At 38.1% G+C, this 13,403-nt stretch overlaps 2 protein-coding genes across 4 annotated transcripts in view; one reads left to right on the plus strand and one right to left on the minus strand.

The window, feature by feature from the left end:
- Positions 1 to 1,833: 1,833 nt before the first annotated feature.
- Positions 1,834 to 11,250, minus strand: LOC118997067 (myosin regulatory light polypeptide 9). Of its 2 annotated transcripts, none has more exons than XM_037060699.1 (4): positions 11,133 to 11,250; positions 5,697 to 5,895; positions 4,869 to 5,030; positions 1,834 to 2,328 (listed from the first exon to the last, which is right to left on the minus strand). In XM_037060699.1, exons 2-4 carry the CDS (start codon positions 5,878 to 5,880, stop codon positions 2,156 to 2,158), a joined length of 519 nt encoding a protein of 172 aa, XP_036916594.1. In that variant the 5' UTR covers positions 5,881 to 5,895; positions 11,133 to 11,250; the 3' UTR covers positions 1,834 to 2,155. The 2 variants fall into 2 exon arrangements, with proteins under 2 accessions (XP_036916594.1, XP_036916593.1); XM_037060698.1 differs by lacking the exon at positions 11,133 to 11,250 and adding an exon at positions 6,904 to 6,980.
- Positions 11,251 to 11,552: 302 nt separating this feature from the next.
- MYOM1 (myomesin 1) overlaps positions 11,553 to 13,403 on the plus strand; it is a 154,821-nt gene continuing 152,970 nt past the window's right edge. For both annotated transcript variants that reach the window (XM_037060703.1, XM_037060704.1), the window contains exon 1: positions 11,553 to 12,396. In XM_037060703.1, the coding sequence (XP_036916598.1) occupies positions 12,243 to 12,396 (154 nt within the window). In that variant the 5' untranslated portion in view covers positions 11,553 to 12,242. The remainder of the gene's footprint in view (positions 12,397 to 13,403) is intronic.

Below are 13,403 nucleotides of genomic sequence, written 5' to 3' on the forward strand. Positions count from 1 at the left end.
GTAGATAATGATGCTATACCCCTATTAGATTGGTTTCTCAGAACTTTTGAAGCAATTTGTTTCAAGTATGTTCTTCATGGAAAATCATTTTTCAGGCAAATCCACTGTTGGAGTAGATGCTTTGGCTTTTTATTAGCGATCATGTTTGCTTAAGCAAAGCTTACTTACTACATAGAGAATGCTATTACTAAATTAGGAGACTTATTTCATTCAGGGGAGACTGTGCACTGTTCCTTATGGCAGCTGGTTCTTTGAGCAGTCATCTGAAATGGAAATGGGGATACTGCAAGATAATTTTAGTAAATGAGATCACTTTTTTCCTAAGTGAAAACAATGTTATTTGTTCTTCACTAGAAACCTGTTAATAAAGCAGAAATGTTTTTTTTTTATTGTTGTTGAAATGAAAATTCAATTCAACAAGATTTTTAGCATCATGGCAATAGCCTAGAGAAAGTGGTTTGCATAAAACAGAGTGAAATTCAAGAGTTAAGGCAGGTGCTAAGATTCTAAACTTGAAAGGGGCAAGTGCAGTCTTAGTATTGGTCCTTCCATTCCTGTCCTATCAAGCTGGTCTCACAAGGTTGAAAGCTCACAGATCTTGGTGAGTGAAAAGGTCTGCCACCCTGAAGGCATTCAGTAATTGTTTATTGAGTGAGGTAATGTTTTTTTCCAAGGATAGTTAATAGTAGCATAAAATGCAAACTTATTAGAGTAATTGTCAATTACTCATCTCTGTGGGCTAATTGTTCAATTTTTTCAACAACTTTTCCCTCAATGTTTCAACTTTTAAAGTCATAAATCTTTCAGATTTTTGAAGCACAAAGCAAATGAAACTGTCAACCATTTCCTGATTAACTCTGAAATAGTCCTGTATTTCTGGAAATAGAAGTTATTTTGAGGGTTAAAGGAATGATCTCACTTTCCCAGGCACTTAGCTTCAGCAGTTTTTTTTTTGGTGGGCAGGTCAAGAATGTCCGAAATTCATACAAGAACTCAGTGAATCTCTGCATAAACAAACATAGTATTTCAACAGAGGTTCTTGTGTTAAAGAAAAGCTTTATATAATTAAAAATTCTGTATTTTATTCCCAACACTTTGAAATACAATTTTTAAAAAATGCTTTTTGGTAGAAGCATTCCAGAGAACGATTGGGTCTAAAATAGTTTTAAAAATGAGGACAAATTAAAATTAAACTCATTGGCCTGGTCTAATTTTAAATGACATCAAGTAATATACAAAAGCTTAGGACAGATAAGGAGGGATGTTGGCAATATGTTAAAACTTAATACACAAACACTAACAAAAACTGATGAGCAAAAAAAGGTCCATGCATAATTTTCCTATCTGCCACCACAGAAAAGCAAAAACGTCCTCACATGACCCTAATTATGCAGCAGCCCTTTAGATGATCTTTTAAAGTCAATGGAGCAGGTCCCAAGTTTGTGGTCACTAATATAGAAAATGTACGTATCTAAGTAATAAAACTAATTAATGTTTTAAGTAAATTTATGATTTTGTGTTGGGCTGCATTCACAGCCACCCTGGGCTGCGTGCAGCCCAAGGGCCACATGTTGGACGCCCCTCTTCTATAGGAACTTATGTTTAAAATTGCAAGACAAAGTACAGGAAACACAATTAAGGCAGTTATAAATGTACCCCTGTACTCCTTTGACAGGGGAAGGGATAGCAGAGGAGACAGGTTAGGAAAACTGGGCAAAATAAAGGGAAAGGTCTAATAACAACTTTTTAGGATTTGCCTCATCTACCGTTCTTTGGAAGGTGCAACTAAAACTAAGAAAGTTAATTTTGGTAAATAAAGAGGTTTCAAACAAGTAAGTTTTTATCATAAAAGTTTAATTATGGTTCAGAAAAAATTGAGTGAATAACTTTCTCTGAAAAAATATATTGACTCTGGGTAGACTATAGTTATAAGGGGAGCCAGTAAGTTAAATTACCCTTTTTTCTATTCTGAAAATGACAAAAAGTCCCATTTCCAGTCTGATTACAGAGATGCATGTGCCCCAAATGGCTGAGAATAAATACCACAAGAAAGGCTAGAGCTGTAAAGCTAAGGCATACTATAGGCTTTAAGAGAAAGTCTCAGAAACACCCAAAATGGTAACAAGGAACATTTGGCTGGAATATGGTGTTCTTTTCAGTCATCTTTGTCTTTAGCTCCATGTTTAAGGATGCGTGTGAACTCAATGTAATTGAAATTTCCCTTTTTGTCAATAGGTGCCTCTCTGTACAGCTCATCCACTTCCTCGTCCGTAAACCGATCTCCCATTGTTGTCAGCAGCTCTCTCAGGTAGTCTTCCTGAATGGTGCCTAAAAAAATGAAGAACTAGGTGTCAGAATACATACCACTCTGAAGATATAAGGAACATCTACACTCGACTAAGCATGTTCTACATGAAATATGGGGTTTCCACATGCTTAAACAAGCCTAAGCAGTTGCCTAGATAATACCTAGTTGCTTAATGGTATTAACCTGCTCTCTGTTGTATTAACTTCCTCTACAGCCATCTCTTGATCTCTTGATTATAAGGGCTAAACCTATGCCTAAACAAAAGGAATAAAGTATGATTAAGAAACCTAAGCCTCATAGTTCCTTAAAGTAGCATGAATGGTCATACTTATTCTATAAGTAAATAACACTAAAATCAATACCAAATCAATAAAGTGCTTCAGTGAAAGAATGCTTGAGTCATGAGATCCAGTTTTAACAAGCTATGTTATTTAAGGTAATTTATTTTATCTCTGATTTTGTTTTTTCAATACATAAAATGAAATTTTTAAATGTTTTTTGTTTTTTTTTTTACATTTAGAATCTAATTTAGATTTAGTAACAAATAAGGCCAGGCCCAGAGTGTGCAAAAACACCAAATAAACAATTGAGCATTAATTATGTCAGTCACTGGGCTAGGCATTGGGGATGTGAGCAGTGAGCCGGAAGGTGTGCTTTCTATTCTGGAATTGTGAAAGCCACATTCTCATAAAACCTGACTGCACATCAGAATAAGAACCATTCAGAGAACTAAAAAAAAAAGTACAGAGGCACTGATATTTTTTGATATTTTTAAGTCTCCCCAAGTAATTCCTGAAACATGCAGTCATGACTGAGAACCACTAATATCCTACTACACCAAAGGTGATAAATGATAATTTTACCACAGATTTTGCATTTCATGTTAAAAAAATAAACCAAACAAACAAAAAAAACCCCAACCAACTTCCTTGCTTATAAAATTAAGCTAAAACATTGATAATATACTTCCTAAAAAATGAGTTTAAAGTAGAAGGTCAGTTCACATAAGAAACTCTGGATTAATGGGTGGGGGGTGGGGCGGGATTCTAATTCAACCCTAAACTAAAAAAAAAAGGGGGGAGGTCCCAAATCTTAGACTTTCAGCATGTAGAAATAAATCATCATCTACAGCCAAATTGTTCAACTATTACGTAAACTAACCACCAACTATGTGCGGTGGACAGTGGGAGGTGCTCAAAGGGTCACAGAGATGGGAATACAATGCCACCGAGACACACAGCCACGACCCTGGACGCGGGGGTACACTATGATGATCAGGAGCAAGTATATAAAACAGAAGATGAGATACAGTTATGTACCAGGAGAAGGAGACATAAAATTGTTTGGAAGTAGAAAGCAGGGAGAGACTTTAAGTTTCTTAGGAGCAGAAGAAAATAGTATGAAAATGCAGAATAGGCTCTATAAAGATTATGACAATTGAGAGGAGTTTGAAGAATAGGTAAGACATTTCACTCTTTTAAGGTTTTATTCCCCCCCAATTAAGAAAAAAAAACCTAATACCTGCTCATAACAAAAGAATTCAATCAATACACAAGTGTTTTTAAGGAGAAAAAAAATCAAGTCTCCCCTGCCTGCCTCTTCCCCAGCCCTTCAAATGCTAGGAGTTTCGAGTTCAAGAAGAAAGAGAAGGTGATATGACGAGGAAGGCATAGAGGCAGAAATGGTACAGGTTAAGTTAGGACAACAATGCTCAGGGGAGCTTGGAAGGAGGTTAGAAAGATGATACAAGAGTCGAGGGTGGTATACTTAAATAGGCTCAAAGGCCATATTGTGGGGAGCCCTGAAAGCCAAACTGGGGACAACATGCTTCCATTATTACCAGACCATGCTTGTTCTAGTCAAACTCCAAGCAATGGGTAACGGAAGAGTGTGCCTTCCCTCTCAAAAACTTGCCATGTGAGTTGCCTCCTTATCTTTTCTCTTATATACACTTTTGTTAAAGGATCAGGCATTTCTGCAGCTAACTTTTTTGAGGGTTTTTTTTTGAGATTTAACTCTATGCCAAGCAGTAGGCTATTACTTCATTTCTTCATTTAATCCTTACAACAACCCTATGAGTTAGGTAATATTATCGCCCATTTTACAAATAAGAAAACAGAGATTTAGATAATTTAAATAACTTGCCCTAAACCCACAGCTATTACACAGAATAGAAACACAAAACTATGAAGTCTAATACCAGATTTAAACAATCTCAGAACTGAGAGGTACCTCATAAATAACAGGACTGTATCGGGGTAGTGGCCTATAGCAATTTTCACTTTATCCAAGATGCTCTAGTACAAATTGTTCATTCACCACGTATTTAGTGAGAGCCTAATCCGTGTGGAGTATAAGTTTCCTAAGGAACTTTCAAATATACCTATTAAATTATAAATCAAATGTTTAAGGGCAGAGGCAGTGGAGAGAGTGATACCATAGGAAAAGTCTGTCAAAACAACAGTTAGGTATGGCATAAACCTGAGCGTATGATGTCATATTTAAAGTCATTATATACTTTCGTTGCCATAACTAAAAGTTAAATCACTGGGTAAATTACCAGTCGCTTCTTCATCAAAGCAAGCAAAAGCATTTCTGATGACGTCCTCTGGATCTGTGCCATTTAACTTCTCACCAAACATCGTGAGGAACATGGTGAAATTTATGGGACCTGGGGCCTCGTTCATCATGGCATCTAGATACTCATCAGTTGGATTTTTCCCTAAATAAAAAAGGTCATAATTTTGATTATATCACAAAATACATCAACTATTCATCATACTAAATACTTTGACAAGAAAGATGATCATTTATACTCTGCTCTTTCCATTTGTGATAGCAAAACCATTAGGAAAATAGCCTTTTCAATGAGTAAGGCTTGTATTAAAAGTGGAGATTACATGCTATTCCACTGGGATGACAAAAGGGACACCACCACTCTTAATCAAGATCATTGTTTGCAACACATACACACACAACTGGCTCCTAGCACAGTCATGACACCTGGTCACAGGTCTGCAGACAGTCCGATCACCATGCTTTGAGAGACACTGCTCAAGACTTTGAATCTTTTGTAAGATTTTATTCATTTATTTTTAGAGGGGAAGTGAAGGAGAGAGAGAGAGAAAATACCAATGTATGGTTGTCTCTCATGTGTTCCCCTCTGGGAACTGGCCAGCAACCCAGGCATGTGCCCTGACTGGGAATCGAACTGCCATCCCTTAGTTCGCAGGCCTGCACTCAATCCACTGAGCTACACCAGCCAGGGTGACTTTGAATCTTATTTAGTAAGCTATAACATCATTAGATTTAAGGTTTAAGAAATGATCATAAAAGAGATCACAAAAATACTATCCAATAATATATTACTATTAAAACTGATCATTACCAAGTGAGGCAAGCATATCATGCAAATCTTCCTTGTCAATGAAACCATCTCTGTTCTGGTCAATCATGTTGAAGGCCTCTTTAAACTCCTGAATCTGTGACTGATCAAACATGGCGAACACATTGGATGTTGCGCGCTGGGGGCGCTTCTTGGTGGTCTTGGTCTTTGCCCTTTTGCTCGACATGGTGGTGGTTAGATCCTAATTAGGAAGAAAAATACAAGAAGACAAAGAATCAACCTTCCTAATATGTGAAACATACTTAGAGATGTGTCTAAAAATTATTTAGCAGTATAGTATCACTTAGCAAAATATCTCAACTAATTGATACGATTACTCATAGAACCAAATTACAAAGAGAAAAACCAGAATCATGCTTTGAGCTCACTCATCCTTAGTAGTTTTGACATTTAATCAACAGTTCATCACTAACTTTAAATTCCAAACTACAACCAACGTTAAGTCAAAGTGCAAAGGATATCAACAAGATTGCATGTCCCTTGTACTGCTATCTAGTCTAATAAAAACTGATAACCATATCTACTGGTTTACAAGCAATATAGAAACAAGAAACGAAAGAATGTAGGTATCCTGGGGAAATAGTTCCAGTTCTAAACTTCATTGTTTTGGAAGAATTGAATACTAATACCTCTTTAACAAGTCTATTTTGCTACAGCCCTAGCCTAAACTAGCTATTCCATTCTTAAATGGAGAGAAAATAGGAAGGAGGACTAATGGATGGAACATCTCCTAGTCTTTATTGCCAAATATTGTTCTTCTATTTCTAACTAGCATTTCTTACTGTACCCTCACTTCTGAAATCAAAGTTGTCAAGAAAGATATTTGCTGAAAGGCAAACTGAAAAGCATGGAAAACTCTGAAGTTAATTAATCTATAATTAAGTTTTACCGAATTCCCACTCTACAGAAATCAATTTCTTGCACAGAAGTGACTGAGTTCTCTATACAGATATCAGAGCACAACAATTTTTAAAGCTATTTTAGTTTTTCAAAAAGTTTGGAAAACATTTTTAAGAGGTATAGGAACTAACTCTGCTCTCTAATACTCTAAATTTATCCCTATAAAATTTAAGTTAAAAGTAAAAAGGATGTTTAATACCTAAAATGAAAAAGCAATTTTTCCTTTCAACACTGAATCTTTAAAAAAACTGTAAGAATCCCATAGTTTTCGAGTAAAATGTTACCGTACCATCCTTCAGAGCTGAAGTGGTGACAGTAGACTGCAAAACCTCTAACAAGCAAGACTAACTCTGTATTAAGTTATATTCCTCCAAGCAGGTCTAAAATAGGCACCACTGATTTAATTCCCTGACCAGGACAACAATTTTAAAGCTTACGTTCTGAAAACAACATTTAGCTATGACGTAGCAAAACACTATGCCCTTGGTCTAAAAATAAGTCTGTGGATTGCAAAGAATGAAGCACTACCTCAATCTCAGCACTGCAAAGTGACCTTAGATACAATGCTTTGTGTGAGTTTCAAGTTATTTCTTACATTCTTTCCTTGATTAAACCACATCATCCAGACTAAACTCAATTAGAAAAACTCAGTCTTAGTCCCCTCCCCACCTAAATTTGTTCTTAGATTTTAATAGGAAACTCCACAAAGAAGAGTCACAAATTCCAGTCCATATAATATAGCACCCCTTGGCGATAGATTGGAATGTGTTGGTAAGATATACCTTACATGACAATGGAGTTATGATATATACTCGTCCCTAATGTCCTAGTTTCCTTTAATCACCCTTTAGAAGGCTGCCTTTCATAATTTACTTAAACCATTCATGAAAACATATTTTCATGCTGTAATGTCCTTTACAGACAGTAATTACATTCCATTATTATCTCAACTACATAGAGCTGTAATTTTCCCCTCTATTTTAAATGTAGTTTTAAGAACTGTAAGGAATATGGAGTATATTATTCCCCATATCTTAAAGGTACCAAAGGACTTAAAAGTGTTTGAGACCTGATGAGTGGCACATATTTACCAGTCCAAATCTTTATTATTTTAGGTATGCCATGTCATTGCAAACCAAAGCATGTCTTTAAAAATAGTATGTTTTGTTTGACAACATGATACAAGATACAAGATACTAGAATGTTGATACAAGAATGATACAAGAATGTCAGTTATTTTAAGAACAAAGATACTGATAAGAATTGTAAGTTAAATAGTTCACAACTGATTTTTTTAAAGATTTTTTATTGATTTATTTATCTTTAGAGGGGAAGGAGAGGGAGAGAAACATCAATGTATGGTTGCCTTTTGTGTGTCCCCTGCTGGGAGTTGGCCTGCAGGGAACTGGCCTGCAACCCAGGCATGTGCCCTGACTGGGAATCGAACCGCGATCCTCTGGTTCACAGGCCCGTGCTCAATCCACTGAGCTACGCCAGCCAGGGCCACAACTGATTTTTTAATCTACAAAACCTCCTATTACTACATTTGGAGGGAGGAGATGGGGTCTCTCTAGTTTGGGCCCTGCCAGCTAGCTCAGTTGTTTAGAGCATCATCCTGATACACCAAGGTTGTGGGTCTGACCCCCCTGTCAGGGCACATAATAGAATTCACCGATGAATGAATAAATAAGTGAAATAACAAATTGATGTTCCCCTCCCTCTCTCTCTAAAAAAAAGCAGTAAAATAAAAAAGAACGCTTAGTTTGGACTATAAAGTAAATATATACAAAGTTCTGATGTATTTATTAATCTTTCTTTTATTCACGCATTTTTTAAATTTGTAAATGCATCAGTTTTTTTAAAGTTACAAAGTTTTTTGCGTCAGCACTGACAATGGTATTACATATAACTTTTCTTTTGCTCATTCAATACTTAATCATCAACCTTTATTTTGATCAGTTAATGGCAGTAATGTGCATCAAATGTCACTAGTGTTGAAATCAATTTAAGAATTAAGAAATACAAAGCAAGTGTCTTTAAGGAGCCTAAAATATTGTTGGGGAGGCAACTATAAAGAAATAAGATGATTGGTTTAACTTTTCAAATGATTCACATAGTTTTCATTCCAGAAGTATGACTCTCTATTTAAAACAACGTGTGACAATACTGAAAAATAACCCCAAAGCGGCACATGATTATCAAATACCATGAGTTCAGAAAAGATCTTTGTTTCTGACAAATTCAGAGGGGAGAAATAAAAGACCCTGAAAAATGCTGTTGTGCTTAGAAGCTACATGAGATTCTTAAGATTAAGAGATCAGATGTTTGTCTTAATTTTACCAAAACTGGTAGCGTTAACATTGGGCAAGTTACTACTAAGGAGACTGTACTTTGTTCTATGCGTTAATCTCCCACCATAAACCTGGAGCCTTTCAGGGATAGGAAGTTTAACTTCATAGTCAGTTGTTTCAAAACAAGGGAAGTGCAGTTTATTTTTTCCTACCACACTAAAAGTATGTGGTGGAATAAACACTGGTGGAGAGGAAGCCAAATCAGGAATAGTGGTATGATCCCAAGGACCAAATTACTCATGATATTGTCATTATACTCCCTTGTCATCACTCTAGTTTTCTGTCCATTTTTTACTTTCCCCAAACAATTAAGACTGTAAGCTGTCTTCATGTAACAAGACCTCAGCAAATAAACAATTCTCAATGACCTCAGCAAATATACAACTTTCAGAGAAACTTAGAAATCTGGGGTAAGATAAAAATATTTCATATATCAATATAAGTATTCTTTATTTAGGATGGTAAGATTGCCATGTAGGCACCCGAGACTTCCAAATTATAATGATCTTACTCATTCTAAGAGTCTAGAATCTACTTTTCAAATATTTAATGTGTGAAGGGACATGTGTTGTATGAGACTTAAAAGCAGTGACTTGCACGGCAGGCTTCTACGAAATACACGTACAAATTTCAGATGCATGAGAAAGTCAAAGAAACAGTCAACGATAATCAAGGAGATTCAGTTTACAGATCTAAAGGGAATATAATCTTGTTTTAAACCAAGGGGGTGGAGTGTTGGTGACAATGACTTTGTGGTTTTATTTTTGCTTGATTAAATAGGAAGAAAATCATTTAGAGTTATGCCAAAAGGAGAAATACATGTAAGGAAGATGTTAGACTAGATTAAGTGGTAGGAGAAATGAAAAATAAAAATCTTCAGAGGATTTCCTCCACCAAAGGCAATCAGAAGATTTTTCAGAATCTCTAGATACTATGCTTTCATTTATAAAATGGAATGAATCCATACTAATATCACATTAAGTTACTCTAGTAGAACCTTACAGTCCAACACTTTTACTGTTGTAATAAATGTAAAGTAAACTAGACTTACATAACTACAACTCAAATTGACAGTACTGTAAGAGATACGATACATTTTTTTAAGGAAAAACTCCCATCTTAGAAAAATTTGGTCAACTTCCCAAATCCAAATCAAATCATTTAATCAATGCCCTTTTTTTCAAGCTAAGCATATGTAACATTGTGGTGCCAAACACAGTTTTTTTAGAAGTACGCTTTCAGGTTGCTGCATCCACTCTAACTAAACCAAATTTTCAATTACTGCACAAACTTCCGTTTGAAGTTAGGGCTAGTTTTCTTAAGCCTGCCACACCCAAAAAATTCTTAGCACTTGACAAAAGCAATTAGTTTTCAGAGTTCACTTGCTAGTAAGCTTCACATTTGAAAATAAAAAGTTTTTCTAAGTAAGTTTTACCAAAAGCCGTCCGGAACAAATAATAGCAATTTTAAGAAACTACAACTTTTTTCAACACTGAGTATGAAATTTTTTGCACTTAGGTTAAAATCTCAACTGAATGCATATTTCTGTTCCAAAATTCTGTAAAGAACTGATATATGTTTTCATATGCTCAATTACTTAAAAGTTAACACTGGAAACTGACTTAATCCAAAGTCTCCACCCAAAAAGAACGCGATGCTATATTTTGGAATTTTTCTCAAACCGCAAACTAAACTCTAAACCCTCTTTGTCCAACTGATCTTTTAGAGAAGTTCTAGTTACAGAAGTGGGTACTGAGCTAAGAAACCTAATTTGAGTTAATTCTTTCCACTAAATGTAGCTCCACAGCTGCAACAACAGCTGCAGCAGTGGGGCTGGGCTAGGACACAGGGCTACAGTTTTCGCGCAAACTCTACTGAATCGGGTAAGTTTACGTTAGAAACTAAACATAGTACCGGAGTCAAAAGCCGCAAGGCTCGGGTTTCGCGGTTTCGGCTATCGCCCAAGTTCGCGGCGCGGGGAACTAAGCCACACTTTCCAAGTTAGGCAAAGGAGCTAAGATCCCGCGTTTGGGCCACTGGGACCGCGGCCTTCGAACCGGGGAATCGGCTAGTACACCTGCCCAGGTGCGCCGCTGCTCTCCCAGCCGCCCCGAGGAGATGGGTCTGCAGTATGGGTCCCACCCGCTGGCCCACAAGCACCACTCACCCTGCACAACCGTGAGAATCTGAGCGCTTAGGTGACCCTTCTTGCAGCCCTAGGTGCCGCTAACAACACCCTTCTACACCCAAAGTCGCTAAAATCCAACACTTCCGGCCTCCGCTTAGAAAACCGGAAGGAAGACAAGTCATCATTCTAGGCCAACGGAGAGGGCCTAATGGGGGGCGCAGTTGCCAACGCTCTAAGGGCACGATTTTGACCGAGTGAACGGGGAAGAATATAAAGCGGTGATTTAGAAATATAGTAACATGTAGTGGTTTGGTGGGTCTGATGTCTGAGTTTTTGTGGGTTTTGTACCCACTTTTATATGTATTTCTTTCTTCCCCCCTTTCATGTGAGCAGATGGTAGGGTCCGTCCGGTGCGGTTTGCGTCTTTGTACATACCAGAGTACGGCTAGGGCAGGGCTTGTGAGTCCAAGTCCTTGTAAGGGAAATAAGCAGAGAGGGCTGCGAGGCCCAGGTGGCTGGCCTTCGCCCTGCCCCCGAGCACCGAGGGCGGGTGCTGCCGCCAGTCGGTCAAACGCCTGAATTTGGGACTCTCAGAAATTGGGATTCCACCTATGCGTCTCTTGGGGGCGCGCATAACCCCTGAGTGATTTCTTATTTGTATGCCGTGTTGTTTTATGAAGAGTCCCGCCAAGATCACACGGGAGCAAGTTTTGTGAAGTCCCGAGGTCCTTCAGCCAAGCGGCCCAGACGGATTTGGCCCAGACGGATTTCTTAAGGTTACAAGTGGCTAAAGACTAACTTCCTCTTCAAAAACGTTTGCTGTTATTTTTCCTATCCGAAGAGCCCCTCTGACAGTGATTAACAAGGAGAACCTACCTGCATCTGACCAAGAAGACAGGCGACCAGCAACAAGAACTTACTAAACCTATCCCCTTTCTCTCACTATGTTGCAGACTTGTGGCTGTCGAAAGAAGGAATACATAGTCCGGCCTATTTTTTTTTTCTCATCTCTCCTTGCCTAGGTGCATCTTGCTCAGGGAAAAGAGATAGGGTTCCCTGATTCTGTCTTTTTCCGTCCAAAGTCTGATGAGGAAGAAGACTATGGTGCTGGTCTCCTCAGATCTCTGACCTCATCCAAGAAAGAGGTGAATGGGATTCGATAGTGTCCAGATCATTATACTGGCACTAATGTTCAATTCAATACTTATTTTGGCTCCTGTGTCAGAACAGTTCCGAAGTTCGGAGTTGCCCCATGGTGCTCTCAAAAGCTGCTCTCACTTGAATCACCCTGTTGAAAAGACAGGTAAAAGCTGCAGAATTATATAAGTATTAAGCTATACCTCCAAGGACTTTCATCTATTAACCAATAATATATTTAAAGTTAACTTAAAGTCCAGCCCTGGCTGGTGTGGCTCAGTGGATTGAGCACCAGACTGTGAAGCAAAGGGTCACTGGTTTCATTCCCAGTCAGGGCACATGCCTGGGTTGCAGAGGTCCCCAGTTGGGGGTAGAAGGGGCAACCACACATTGATGTTTCTCACCCTCTCTATCTCCCTTCTGCTCTCTAAAAATAAATAAAATCTTTAAAGTAGATTAAAAAATAAATCATCAGTTTAACAGAGATCCTAAATGTCTCATCACAAAAGGGGGGTGGGGGCGGAAACAGAGGTAGATGGCTTAGGGCCTAAGGCAGAGGCAGTGACAGCTCAGAGGGCAAATTGGGTGGGTGGTGGGTGACTACAGTTTGTTCTTGGAGTTTGTCTTGGGCAGCAGTGAGAGCACCCTATAGTTGGAGCTTCCTGCATTGCACACACACCTCCACTGAGTGGTGGACTGTCTCCATAGAGAGCTCAAGCCTTCCACAACTGTCCTTCATGGAGAAAACTAAGCCATAACAATGAGCTGGATAGTTTAGTTTCCCACTCATCTCCAAAGGGAGCAGATACTTATTTTCCTTCTGTAGTGTCAAAGAATTGCCTTGTTTGTCTTCCTTCTTTCCTTCCACTTCATGAACAGATAAATAGCAGCTGCATTGCCAAACACTGTGGTGGGTGCTGTGGTTTATGATTTTTGAAATAGAATATCATTGCTATGTCTTGGATGAGGGGAGAAGGAATACAAAGGATTGCAAAGGCATAGGGGGTGTCAGGGAATAATTGTGGAACAGATCACTATACTGTAATTATGTAAGGCCTATAGAAAGAGCACAAAGGAGGAAATAAATGTGTCTGTAGATTTGTGGGAGGGTTTCTCCCAGAGAACTATTGCAGAGCTGATTCTAGAAATCAGTGAGAAAAGAAAGGAGAGATT

The sequence above is a fragment of the Sturnira hondurensis genome, unplaced genomic scaffold (genome assembly GCF_014824575.4).
Source record: "Sturnira hondurensis isolate 20B ecotype Veracruz unplaced genomic scaffold, ASM1482457v3 Scaffold0012467, whole genome shotgun sequence".
NCBI lineage: Eukaryota > Metazoa > Chordata > Mammalia > Chiroptera > Phyllostomidae > Sturnira > Sturnira hondurensis.

Coding starts and splice junctions, on each gene's coding strand:
- LOC118997067 (XM_037060698.1), bottom strand. Junction 5,031..5,696: donor TGATATGCTTGCCTCACTTG/GTAATGATCAGT, acceptor TTTTTTATTTAG/GGAAAAATCCAACTGATGAG. Junction 2,329..4,868: donor CTTTGATGAAGAAGCGACTG/GTAATTTACCCA, acceptor TCATTTTTTTAG/GCACCATTCAGGAAGACTAC.